General features: G+C 37.9%; 1 protein-coding gene across 3 annotated transcripts; it reads right to left on the reverse strand.

Annotated features, from left to right (window-relative positions):
- Positions 1 to 830: 830 nt before the first annotated feature.
- LOC132104070 (protein shisa-6-like) lies at positions 831 to 13,672 on the reverse strand. Of its 3 annotated transcripts, XM_059509270.1 has the most exons (6): positions 12,120 to 13,672; positions 10,913 to 12,059; positions 10,563 to 10,720; positions 8,884 to 8,940; positions 7,223 to 7,408; positions 831 to 4,473 (listed from the first exon to the last, which is right to left on the reverse strand). In XM_059509270.1, the coding sequence occupies exons 2-6, from the start codon at positions 11,590 to 11,592 to the stop codon at positions 3,644 to 3,646; spliced, it is 1,911 nt and encodes a 636-aa protein (XP_059365253.1). In that variant the 5' UTR covers positions 11,593 to 12,059; positions 12,120 to 13,672; the 3' UTR covers positions 831 to 3,643. The 3 variants fall into 3 exon arrangements, with proteins under 3 accessions (XP_059365253.1, XP_059365252.1, XP_059365254.1); XM_059509269.1 differs by having other exon boundaries at positions 10,913 to 13,672; XM_059509271.1 differs by lacking the exon at positions 8,884 to 8,940 and having other exon boundaries at positions 832 to 4,473; positions 10,913 to 13,672.
- Between the last annotated feature and the right edge of the window lie 442 nt (positions 13,673 to 14,114).

The following is a 14,114-nucleotide window of genomic DNA, read 5'->3' on the forward strand; positions in this document are numbered from 1 at the left end:
CCGACATTGTCCTGCTAAGCGCACTGAAATCAATTTTTGATGAAGTGGGGTCAGAGAAAGGCTTTTTCATTCAATCGGTTCATGCTGTAATTTATTCGAGTTTACTGAAGTTGGATGACAGGGACATGACATGGTCAGAACTTTGTATGTTACGGAATTCGTAGTCTCGTAAATGTCACGGGTTAGTAAACCAGTGTCTAAAAGCGCCAAAAAACAAAAACAAATGGCGCGTGGCACGTTCTAAATGTTCTAGTGTTGTGTGACGTAGTAACACATTTTCAAAGCACACGTTTCAAGAGCTACCTGCGTGAGACTCAAAAACAACACATTTCGTCTCTCTCGCTCGCGCTGCGCGTTGACTGATGCAAAATAGCCAGTCGGAACAGCTGTTCTGCACATAGGCGAGCCAGAGTAATTAGAGAGAACTAATCAGAGTGAGAATGAATACACAATACATATATTTTGGAAAGGATGCAGGGCACAGCAGCTCTCTGAAGCCATTTTACCAACATGCCGCCGTCTCTCTCCCCTCCCCACCCCTGCCGAGCATAAGGTCCTCGCCCACCCTGCCCCTCAAAATGGCGAATGCCGGTGATGCCTCGTCCGACTCATGGTCCGACTCCCTCAGGAACCATTTAAGAACCTGAAACGGCCTAGTTCAGATCAATAAATAAAATAAAAAAGGATTTGATGTCAAATAAAATTACAAATTTACTTTATAGCAATGAAAAACTAAAATAAATAAGTTAAGTTTAAACAAAATCGTAGACCATTAAATATAAAGAAAATGAAAAACAAGAGTGAATGCAAGTGAATGAGGCTGAGATTGATGGTATGCAAATGTGCAGAACCAATTTTGAACCTTGAGAAATCAGCCATTACGGAGTTATCTCTCTCTATTTCATTGTTAACATCGATCCCCAAATTTCAACCCAAATTGACCCCAAGTCATTATAGCTGTCAAAAGTAGCTAAACTGCATCTGTTTTACCCAGTGTAAACAAACAATTAATCTAATACAAGATCAAAATACTCAGCACATAATATATTAGGATGGAAGCATCTCAAAAACATAAAATGTAAAACCAACCAACATGTTTAATAATTCATGAGGGGAAAAAAATACACAAGTACACATCAATCTCCAGGACATGTCTTTCTTAATGATGAGGATTTTATTTAAAAATAATAATAATAATAATTAAAGTTTTTGCAGTTAATATTTTATGCATGGCATTTTGGTATTTTCCCCCAGAAAATTTACAAGGTTTATGTATCTCGTGGCAAAAAACAAACAAAAAAACATTTATATTTAAAAAATAATTATAAATACTCTTGTGATTATTTTGTTTTCTGTAACTTTGGTGAATACAGCAATGGAAAATGTTTTTTATTATTAATATTATTATTCTTATTTTTAATTTTTTTCAAAGGGACACTCACTTAAAAAAATTTAATTATATTTTGGGTTTTCTGAAATGCACATTCTCTGACTTCACGCAAAGCAAAAGTCAGATGAAATGCGAGATAAAACATTCCAAAATAGACACTGAAATACACACAAGCACACAAATACAGACACACAAACTGGACACATACACTCCTTGACATCAGAAGTCAGCGATATGACATCATCAACACTGGCTTTGACATCTTCATGCGTTTTGTCTTTTCACTATGATTGCATCTGCTTTTTTGTCGAGTTACAAAGGTTAGAATCCACTGGAAACTCAAATATAAACAGAAAACAAGAATAAAAACAATTTCTTAAGTCACAGAGAAAATAAACAAAATGTTTATAATGAAGAATATAATTCATATTTATGATTTTATATATATATATATATATATATATATATATATGCACATAAATTGGCATGTGTACATATTTGAACATTCAGGATTTAATAGTTTTTTTTTTAACCTTTTTTAACGTATTTAAATTCAGTTAAAGGTAATAAAAGCTTAAACATTGCAGAGTGATCTAAAATGCTATATTATGGCCCAGTAATCTTTCTCAGCCAGGTCGTTCTCAGACATTCCACCACAACAGTGTCCATTTGATGTGGAGACAGCTGAAAAACACAGAAATTGCTAACAAATTTTTTTTTTTCCTCGAATATAATATAGATAAACAAGACACCTTTTAATCCTAAATCCTAACTCATCGGTTAGATAGTAATGCATCTTAGTGTGACACAGAGTGTTTGAACTAGCTTTGCAGATTTTGTTTTGTATACTCATTGGCATATAGCCTATGGTCCGCACAGCTGTGTCACGGGAAAAGATAAAAAGCAGTCAGAACATGGAAGCACAGACACACATGAAGTTTCAGAATAGCCCTTGGATTAAACTGTCCACTGTATAACCAAACCCTTTCCCCTTTCACCCCTCAATACAACAGCTCGAGTTGCAAATTAAGTGTGAAGAGTATGCTGTCTTATTTGACATTACTGCATGCCCATGATTAAATCTCAGCTCTTAATGCTTATAAATAACAGAACATCTGTAACGAATCCAGGACGTCATACAAAGCTGTTCTCTGATTGGTCAAACATGCAAAAAAGAGGCATGACTTCTATCAGATTTCAATGGCTGAATTAAATTTCCAAATGTCTGTCTGCTCAAGCATTTTTAGTCCAGACCTGATTTACCCATCAATATGACAGCCTTTTGATCATATCATAAAACAGCCAAAATGTTTTCCACAATGAAAAAAAAAAAAAGTATTCTTGTCAGCTTTGATTCACAGTCTCAGTATAAGAGGCTAAAAATCACTGATCATCAATATAACACCCATCTCCCAATGGAAATGTTTTCGTCCATTATAGTCCATATGAATAAGCTCTAATATGGCTGATGGCATTTGGATTTACATTAACAGTGCAGACTAAAGAATCAGGTCACAAAACGAGTGATATTTTTCAAGTCCTCAAGTTCTTCTCTCTGATGAATTACCAGTATTTTTTTCACTTGATGGCAAACTCCTTAATGTGCACAATACTCCCAAAGTCATAATCCACTCCCAAGTCAGATATGATTTGAGACTGGTCAAATCATTGTTTCTGTGAGATAATTCAGTGTACTACTGGACACGTGTCAAGTTGCATCCAGTAAATCTCATTGTTCCCTTTATTTTACTGATGAATGTGACACCTCTTTGAGAATGAAACCAAACATTTGGAGGCAAGGTCAAATGTATCATTGGATTCAGGAAAAAAATCTAATGCCCAAAACAAATTTCTTTTTACATCAGCTGGAATGTACTAACTAGAGAAAACTTGGCCTATTCTAATAATGAATGTATTCCTTTTGGTACCTCCTCAGATCATGTCTAAATAGATATGCCATGGAAACTCTATTTGCTACTCACAGGTCAGAGGAGACCTGGGGCCTTCTTCACATTTCTATTTATTGAGAATTTGGCAATTTAGGGATCTACAGAAACACTTATGCTATAGTTTTTACATCCCTCTTTCTCTCAATGACAATACATTGTGTATTCCCTTCATATGGGCCTATTATTTCCTTCCTCCTTTCCATTCTTTGTTTATGTCATCAGCCTTTTTTACACTTTCCACCCTTCATTTTGCGTAATCACACTTCATCTATCCATCATCTCCTTACTATCCTTCTTTTTGCTCTCAAACGGTTACTTCGTTCTTGCTCCCCGTCCTCAGTGCCTGACTTCCACCGCCTCCGCTCCCTCCCCCACCTCCTCCGGGGAGGAAATGCAGCTGTTCGATGGTGTTCTGGCGTTTCGTGGCGAAGGCCATTCGTCGAGCGCTGTGTGCCATTGCTCCAGGTACTCCTCCGGAGCCATGGACCTCCCCCCATCCCAAAGTCCCGGCCCCATGACCAGAGGACATAGTGGCGACTGTGTGGTCTTGCTCACGGCCGGAGGTAGGGTGCGAATTCATTTTGATCATGTGATGGCGGTCGAGCGAGGGCATCACACACACGTTCTGCTGGGATTGCGCTTTCTGGTGGTGGGTGAGATGGGACATGGTGGGCACCATACTGCCGTAATCACCCATCATCCGCTCCTCCAGGCGGTCCGGAGACACCAGGAGGCGTTCGTGAGACTTGCGCAAATTCTGGGCGTTGGAGCTCTTGGTGGTAGTCATGGGTTTGTAATACTGATGCTGCTGGTTCTTGGAGAGGCGTGAGAGAGTGTTCCCCTCCACCAGTGCCAGAAGCTGGTCTTGGGACATCACCCGGCGAGGCGGTTTACTCATCGCCTCGAATGTTGGGTTGTACTGCGTCTGGGGTAATGGGTAGGGGTTTGGGGTGGAAGTGGAACTGGGCATGTGGATGCGCGTGCGGGAAGTGTTTAACGGGAGGGTACCTCGGCCACCCAGTGTTAAGTCACCACTCCAGGGCAGGTGGTGCTGGGAGGAGTGGAAGCTGGGTGGTGCATTGTCTGGCCTTCGCCTGGAGGTGTAATATCCAGAATATTCATCCAAGTTTTTCTCTGTAGTTAGGAAATATGAAAATTAAGTTTCTTTCATAAATTTCACCCATTACACCTGTCATTTAAATAGAATTTTGGAGATCAGATTGCACTTGATCACATTTACAGTTTTTCTCAGTTGCTTTGGTGCATTTTTCAGATCAGAAATGAAATTCTTAAAACGACTTGTTTAACCTCCACATCATCTGGTCACTTCTGCACATCAAAAAAAAGCAGTTGCGATTGCTTTGGTACATTCATGCAATTTGATTATGTACATTTGTGTGTGGTTTCCTACATTATCAGTTGCTAATGTCATGTTGCTCAAAATGTATAAAATAGTTCTCTGTGCAATAGTCTTACCCCCAAAACATATAATTAGTAAGTTCATCATATAAGTCATTAAATACAAAATGGTTGATCTAGTTGTCATAAACTGTCAAGCATATGTTCTACACATTTCTATTAGACTTTTTGTATATTTGCCATGAATTGTGCAGGTGAATCTTGACTTTTACTAATATAAATATAGATCAGCTAATGATAAACCAGTTCTCTGAAATAGTTCAAAGGTGCATCTCATGAACATTCAATTGAGAAGCACAGTATATACACAGAGGACAACACAAAGAATTACAAATTCTGAAAATGGATATTTCCTCCCTGCTGGCTTTGTAAATCAACAGTAGCTCTGTGGTCGATGAGATTTCAACCATGCCTTCTGCTTTTGGACAGGTTGAAGCCAGCCTCATCAACATTTATGAAGTTGTGAGATTGTTTACTTGACTCCAATTCCACATTGCAAAGATATTCGTTGTGATGTAGATGCACCAATTCGACAAAAAAACTGTAAATTATGTGATCAAACCACTGGTCTGGGGCAGATGTAAACCACATTTAATGAATGTGTAACATGCAAATGGGTTTTCTGCATTCAGCTATGCAAGTAATATTCAATGGTAAAAATAATTTCTAAAAATGATGCATTGCAGATTTTTTGTAACACCTCACAATTAGGTTCAGTTCGTAAACAGATCATGCATTAGGGCCTTATGAATGAACAATGAACATTACTTTTACAGCATTTATTCATGGTGGTTAATGTTAATTTACTTGTACTAATATTTTGTTATATTTCAATACTTAAATACTTCAATACTTATTTAATGTACATAAAGCATATAAATTAAAATAGTATATGTTAACATCAATATCCTAATGTTTTAATAAAAACTAGTATATATTTATGAATTAATTTTAAACTAGATGCTGTAAAAATTGTTCATGATTCTGAATGCATTATCTTTAGTCTGATTATTCATGAAAATTATTTAAACAAGTTACAAGGTTCGTAAAGAAAGGAAAAGCATGACATGATGGAAAGAATTCTGAATTATCCATCAATTTTCATAAAATTCATTTAAATTCAGATTTAATTGATATAATTTCAGTTTAACATAACCTCTCTTGTATTATGTATGTGGAGATTTGCATTTTGTATGGTAAAGTGAGATCACACCATGCAGTCACACTGGAGTTAAAATATACTGTGTATGCGTATAAATTATACTATATATGGCTAAAATATACTGAGAGTACTGGATATGACATATATGGTAATGCTTGATATAATAGAGGTCAATCTCAACCCTTTTTTAAAAGCCATTTTAACTGTATGTCACCTTTTGTTGTAGTAATTTCCAAATAATTTAAATAGTATTTTTTAAGCATTGATTGAATATGAATATGACCAAACTGAAATATTTGTTCCCCAATCATGCTGATGAAATTATGCATGTAAAAAATCTACAATGCCACAGGACATCCTTCCTAAAACAGCAGCAGTTGACTCCATGCTACACTTCCTCACAAAGGCTGCATTTACACTGCATGTCTTAATGCACAGATCCAATCTTTTTTTGGCCCGTCTGTTTACATTCAGTGTTTACATAATTACAGGCCAAACTGATTGTGATTGATCAAACATGGTAGATCCTCGGGTTATGAATAGCCTTGCAATTAAAATGATTCATATAATTCACTTTGAGTGGCCATTTGGCTATTATTTTCCAGCGTGGACAAAGGCTGTCATGGATGTTTTGCAGCTCAAAATCTCACTGAACGGATAAATGATGGGAAATGACGGTAATTTTCATTTGGTATGCTATCTTATACAGCTTGTTAGAAGTAGAATTCTTTAGTGAAATACATGTAGTGCCAAGATGATATTTATTAAAGAATTCAAATTAATTAACGAGAGAGAGAGAGAGAGAGAGAGAGAGACTGTGCGAGTGTGAAGCTTGCAAACAAGTGAAAGTTATTACCTCATTGCTAAGAAATATAAAGTAGATTTTAGTAGCGAAGCTGTTGTATTTATAAAATTCATGGGGCAGAGGTTGAAAAGCAGCTCCTGAATGTGCAATTTTTTTAAGTTTCCATTTCAATAAAATGCAAGCGCATACAGCACACCGGCATTAAAACACATCTTTATGGGCAAATGTGTCACCCTCGCATCGGGAGTTCTGTGGGGAATTGGATATGTATATTTAGACATAGGTCGGATGTCAAGATATCGGCTATGTATCTGATTTAAAACCATGTTTGGAACCGGCTCAGATCGGATGCAAAAAAAAATCATATATCGTGTAGATTTATTGTGTCAGATGTGGGCAAAAATCCGATTTTTTTTCTGCCAGTGTAAATGCAGCCAAAGACCCTCTGAGTAGTAGCAGTTCTGAAATTACACACTCTTTTTCAGACACACACTCACCTAGTCTCTTGAGGGAACTGTAGCGGTTGAGCTCTGGTTTCATGACGGTCTCGTATGATGGAGGTAGCTGGGCAAGGTTGTGGAAGGAGTGAGAGAAGGAAGGCTGAAAGCCAGAATTATTGTGCTTGCTGGACAGCAGTGTTCCTGTGGAGACCATCTGGGTGTTGTTCATGCGTGGAACTCGCTCTAAGAGAGGAGAACAAAAGACAATAAGACAAACACCAACAACTGATGTATTCAAAGCATATCTGCCTGGGTCGAATATAGAATACGTGTCTGATTAAATGTGGGTTTCTGGAACACTGAAGCTGTATCCCGAGTCTCTAAATGACAAAGGCAGATGTCTAATAATTATCTAGAATACAAAGGAACTGGAGTATTTGTGTACAGATATATGACTAGAATATTGTCTTATTCGTCGTTCCACTAAATTTAATATATCCTTACATAATGATAATATCCTTATTCATGTAGTAATTTGTTCCACAGACACTTGTATAAGTAATTTGCGCAGCACGTAATACAGGGAGAGTCCCCCTGAAGCAACCTTGGGTTAAGCACTGCAGATTAAATGTAGTCAAAGGCACAGTGGTCACAGGGGATCTCAGCAACTCTCCAGTTCATAGATCATCTTGCTGAGATTTATAACTTGGGTACCTTGGAGTTAGCAGCCCAATTCAGGCCACCAGCCAAAATTCACCATGGCATGCAATTTGTGTTGTTGTGTCTCATGAAGTTAAAGGCTTTTAATATTATTATTCTCACATATATGTTACCAAATCTTGTATGTAAATATCATACATAATATTGTATATAACATACATACAATATATATATTTTGGCTTTACAGATTTCTTTCCACCACCCACCCTCCCAAAAGCAAAATAATAAAAGAAAATGAATAAAAAATAACAGACAAAATCATTCTTAGGAAATAATATTTATCTGGGATTTGAACATTTAGAAACTGAAATGACAATGCATTTTAAATTCAAATTCAATTTTTAGTATGAATCTGAATTGATGTAGCATTTTTAAAAAAACAATCATTTCAACTTGAAAAAAAAAATGCAAAGGGCCTTGAAGATTGGCAGATCATAGATAGACTGACAGAATGACAGAACATAGAACAATATAGAACAATAGATAGAACGATAGAACAATAGATAGAACGATAGATAGATGGAACGATAGATAGATAGATAGATAGATAGATAGATAGATAGATAGATAGATAGATAGATAGATAGATAGATAGATAGATAGATAGATAGATAGATCTAGATCCCAATCTATTGGTTAAATTTCATAGCTTTCTTTTTATCGTATAGGATTAATATAAATGAATATATAACATACATAAACATGAAGAAAGGACGCTTTTTTCTTCATGATTTTGGCATTCTGCTACTATGCATGCCAGCACATTTACTGAAGCTTTGTTGACTGGTGCAAACAGCGATGGGTGCAGGACAAACAACAAGAAAATAGCTCAGGGTAGTGACAGAGTGGGAGGTCACGAGAAAACACACTCGAACCAACAAGACCAAGCCAAAGCAAAGGCAGTGACAAATACATACACAGAAAAACCTGTAGCTTTCTTACTGGCACTCTCACACAAGTGACACATTTGCACACTCTGCCTAAGCTCCTTGGCTTACCGATAGTAGCTGTGCGTTTAGGACTGGACCCAGTCTGGCCAAAACTGTGTTTCCCAGCTGCAAGAGAGCAGAGTGAACACTGATCCACTCCATCCACTGATCCTCTTTGCATGTTTAATATCTTAACTTAGAAACAATGTTTTCAGTGGCCTGCACCAATATCTTTTTTTTTTTTTTTGAGAATTTGCCAAATATGTATCAGTAATGCAAGTGAACAACACAACGCAAAAATAATGCTCCAGTTATAATGAATGAAGCAGTCTAGACTGCAAGCACGTATGTCAGAGATGCAGTTTTGTCATGCTGTACCACATCCCTTGCAGTGCAGTCATATTTCCTTTTTTTTTTTTTTTTTTTATATATTCTCACAACTTAATGGTGCCACTAAAAGACTCTCACCACTGATTGTACAGACTGCCTGCAGCACATTTAAAAAGCATGGTTTTCATTTAACAATTGCAAACAAACATTGAAAACTTGAGAGTGAAAAGAGACAATTCAAGACAAAATGGACTCAATCCTAAAAAGAACACCAACTGTGAAATCAGGGCTGAATACCACAAACAATGAGGGGTGCATCCTCATAATATTATTCTTTTCATATATTCATTCATTTTTATTATATTTTATTTATCATATATTTTAGCTTTGATCTGCCCAGTTTTAAATATTCATCCACATCCTTGGGATTAATTATAGTGATTTTTTTTTCTTGCATATTAAGTACTAAAAAACACATTTTGAAAGTATTTACGAATATTACAAAAGCATATACACTACTGTTCAAAACTTTTATGCAAAGATTAAATAAATTGCTAAAAAGTGACATTAAAGACGTTTATAATGTTACAAAATATTTCTATTGCTGTTCTTTTGAACTTATTTTCACAGAATCCTGAAACATTGCATTATGGTTTTAAAATATTAAGCAGCACAAGTGTTTTCAACATTGAAAATAATAATGTCTAAAGGGTCTTGTAACACTAAAAGCTGGAGTAATGGGTAAGTTTAATAAAAAAATGTATTATAATGGAAATTTTACGTTTTGAATAACATTGCAGAATATTACTGTTTTAACTGTATTTTTGAAAAAAAAATGTATAAATTCACTTTAACTACACTGTTTGGGAAAAATGAAAAGAACCTTTTAAAAACATCACTTAACCAGTCTAAGACAGATGTGTTATTTTTGGTTACTGCATTCCTCAAAACCAGCTGATAAACTTTTAGCATTACTACAAGATTTGTCTATTTTATTCACTGGCCAGTGATTACTCTTCACTTCCTGAAAGTTGCCCCCGAGCTTTATACTTCTAGGATTCCCATTTTGGATGTTAGTCGATAACGGTTTAGCTTTAAAGGTGGAAAACACCTCCTTCTTTACTTGCTGCTATAGTTTCATGTGGTTACATAGCATAATTTGCCTCTGAAACAGAATTCATCTGACTCATTTCTGACACATCCTCTGTTCTACATTACCTCATACACTCACACTGTCAATCTGTCGACTAAATTATGCCTCCAGACTTCATTTCTGCCCTGTTGTTTGTACAATTCAAACCCCCTTTCTACTTATATGTGATTATTCATACCTCTACAAATTTATACACATTGTGACTACATCCATTATGCCCTTTGCATACAAATTAGCTTTTTATGAGTGGGTGAGATAGACTTACTCCGGTTGTCTTTGCTCTGGAGGATGGGAGCGTAGAAGTTTTTTGACGTCCGCCCCAGCATGCCCTCGCTGGAGGTGGCGGTTGTGAGAACCGTGCTGTTGTTCCTCTCTCCTTGCTGGACTGGACTGGACTGGTGACGCAGAATGTCCACCAGCGCTCTGAAGAGAGAGATGTAAACAGTAAAAATGAAGGATGAGTGCATGACGGAATCAAAAGGTGAAAGCTGAAAGAGTCTGACATCAAAATCACTTCAGATCTCTTCAGATGGCAGTCACTGATGCAGACTCAGATGTGTACAGCATTGTCTACTTCCACATCATGAGCCTGGTCATAATTGGCCTTTCACTCACCTAGGCATGTTGATGTCTCTGTTCCTCGGTCGTCGAGACAGTTTATGGAAGGCCACTTTAACCCCAATGGCCACAGCCATGGTAAAAGAGATGACTCCCCCAATGACGTAAGCCGTGTTGTTGCTCTGTTGCTGCAGTGGGTCGAAATCTGGGTCGTGTCGGATGGGAGGCTGGGTGATGGGTCCCGCCGTGATGGCCCAATCGGGTGAGCGGTAATTATTGCAGGAGTCTTGGTCTAGACGGCTGCGCTGGTGCTCGCAGCAGAAGCGATAATGGCAGGTGCCGCAGCAATAGATGTAGGTGCCCTTGGTACAGTTGAAAGTGTTGTCAAACTGACCCATCACATCGTAGTAGCCCTGACACACGTCCACGTCCACCAGTCGCCGAGGAGGAGGGGCAACCTGAGCGGCACCCAGCGGGGGCTTCAGGGCATCAGCCGTCACGTTACGGGGTAGCATAATCTGCGGCAGGGGTCTCGGAGGAATCTCGGCTGCCTCTGGCTGTGCTGCCATGGCAGCGGCCTCCTTGCCCCGCACATCGGGCTGAGGGAACTTGCGGTTGCGTCCTCGCAACAGAAGCAGCACCGGGCCCCCATTCACGGAGGTGCGTTCTGAGGTAATAGTCTCTGTGGAGACCACAGGGCCAAAAAGGAAGAAAAGCAAGATGGCAGCAGGTGGCATCTTGATACAAGGGACTTTATTTTATCAAAGATGAAAAAAAATGTGAAGCCTTAGTACAAAAGACTTCAGAGGCCTACAAAAAGCTGATGTCTATCAAAAGTTGCAAGTCAGTGTGGCAATATATGACATGTAGTCGAGTTAATCTCTCTTTTACGTGTGCATACACTAGTATGCAAATTATTTAATATGCAAAATGCACATCCAAGTGCGGGAGTCTGGGTTATAGAAAAAAGTATGAGACTCTCAGTTAAGGTGTAAACATATTTCTGAGGAAATTATTAACAAGAATGAGGTAAATCTATATACACATTTTATGCTTAAGGTGTGAGAGCTGGAATTTGCAAAAAATTTGATTTGGCACAAAATGTAAAATTTTGAATATTCTTGATGAACAAATTCTATAAAACAACAGCTTTAAATATATGAAAATGGCTCAAATGAAAAACAAAAGGAACAAATATTTGACTCTTGACTTTTGTTGCAAGCAATTTAGTCCGGTAAACAAAATGTATTTTAACAATGTAAACCTTTTAAAGTGTCAAAGTCATGGGTACAGCTTTATCTTAAAGGTGGTTTATTTAAGTCTGTGTAACTGAACTGATCTATGGCACTAACAATTCATTCAAGACTTAATCTGAGTTCACCTTATGGGCAACATGTAAACATTTCTGTTCCAGTGTAAACTATGTCTCACCAAATGTTCTCTATTCTGGTTGGCACTTCAGTTGTCAACTCACTAAACAACAGTATAGAAAGAAACAGTTACTAGTACTCAGCTATTCCATGGACTTGTAAACAATTGTCATCGTCAGCTCCAAGAACTGATGTTGTCTTGTAAACAAATCTCAGCTGGTTGCTGCTTTTCAATAAGAATGTCTTGTGAGACTAACAAGAATACCTTTCAAGGTCACTGAGGTTCTGTTGTGCAGTCCACATAATCAGGTTAACAGTGTCAAGTACTTAATCTTTTCGAGTTTCAGAAGGAAGTCATTGAGGCTAGACATAAAGGTAGGATGAAGCAATGAATGAGCAAGTGTTCAGAAATGGGGAAGAGCTGATCTTTTCTCTACAGGTGGCACCATGGGACAAAGGATCATTACAAAGGCTTTAGAAGAGTATAGGTCGGTTAGGGCACTCACAAAGCGTAACAAGCAGCAGGTATATATTAGTTCCTGGTTTGATGACAAAAGTCAGGCCAGAGAGGAAGAAGTGTTCAGGAAAGGAAGAGAGAAAATGGAAGGTTGAACTTGAAAAAGTTTGAGGGTCTATGTGTGTTGGACCCTCTTGCGTGAGTGTCTCTGCTCTGGATTTAGCTCAACCCAACAGAATAAAACGAATGGGGGCTTGGGCCCAGTTCTGGCAGGACAGCATGGTTGAGCCCACTGAACAGGCATGAAGTCAGGATTCATCCGACAATGTGGAACACGTGGATATCGTCAAGCAGACACACTGAAGGCCTATCCTAAGTGTTAAAAATAGATTTTTCAAGTACTGTGACAACTTTAATGTCGTCCCACTGTCAAGACAGTAAACGCATCAATGGCTCGCTATTGAATATGGCAGATTACGGAACGTCAAACCTGGACCACCATTGAACATGCACACCTCTAAAGATATTCCTGAATATCCCAATGCACCTGATCTTTCCGAATGACCAAGCTGAATCCTTGCAATGATGGCAGGGATCTTGACGTTAGTATGGCTATGAGAAGTATGGCTTCAGTATGTAAACCCTTCAGACATTTCTGAGGGTTCTGCTCTAAATGTGCAGATTCCGTAAAGGAAGGAGAAGCAAACAAGATGGATGACTAAAGAGATCTGATGCTGAGGAAGATTTAAATGGGCCTTAGTGAGAGGAACAGACGACTAATTAACAGAATTAGCAGCAGCTCACTTTGGAAAGTTTAATGAGGCTTGTGCCAGCCAACCATAAACCCATCCATCCATCCATCGATCAAACGATCAGGAGCCAAACTTTTTCAGGTTAATGCATTCGTATCGGTCACTCTTACATAAAGCATGTTTAACCAATAATGCACTGTTCTCCCTATTTTGGGGATCAAAAGCTGCTGGTAGTTTTTGACTTTACATTACATTACATGCTATTAAAGTTTTAAATACTAATAGTGAAGATAAGGTAAAAATTGTGAACTAATGTTGGTGTAAATTGAGTTTCAATGGCTTAAATGGATCAAGAAAAATGCAAAAATACTAGTGAAATAATTTCTTGCTTCTGGTTTGCATGGTTAGTGTTTGGCACTGGTTTCGGTAGCAAAAAGTCAAAGAGAAAATCTTCAATCTGTGCAAATCAACATCCTTTCAAAAAGCTGTTTTCAAAAAACAGTGATAGTTCATCTGTTTTAGAAAAGACGACTTGTATTCCTGGCCAGGACTCCAGTCGTTTTCATCCAGGCTGATGGCTCTTTGTCTTGGCTTCTGTTTTCCTTTGTTAAGTCTTGGATTTTCACTGAAAAACAAAAGAAAGTTAAGAATGAATCAAACAAACATCTAATCTACAATGA

This window comes from Carassius carassius, chromosome 25 (genome assembly GCF_963082965.1).
Source record: "Carassius carassius chromosome 25, fCarCar2.1, whole genome shotgun sequence".
Taxonomy (NCBI): Eukaryota; Metazoa; Chordata; class Actinopteri; order Cypriniformes; family Cyprinidae; genus Carassius; species Carassius carassius.

Bases quoted from the DNA above. Each gene is read 5' to 3' on its own strand.
- LOC132104070 (XM_059509270.1), bottom strand. From the start codon at position 11,592: ATGCCACCTGCTGCCATCTTGCTTTTCTTCCTTTTTGGCCCTGTGGTC. The intron at 7,409-8,883 runs GTAAGCCAAGGA...CTCCTCTCTTAG, and splicing joins TAAACGCACAGCTACTATCG to AGCGAGTTCCACGCATGAAC. The intron at 4,474-7,222 runs GTGAGTGTGTGT...TCCTAACTACAG, and splicing joins CAGTTCCCTCAAGAGACTAG to AGAAAAACTTGGATGAATAT.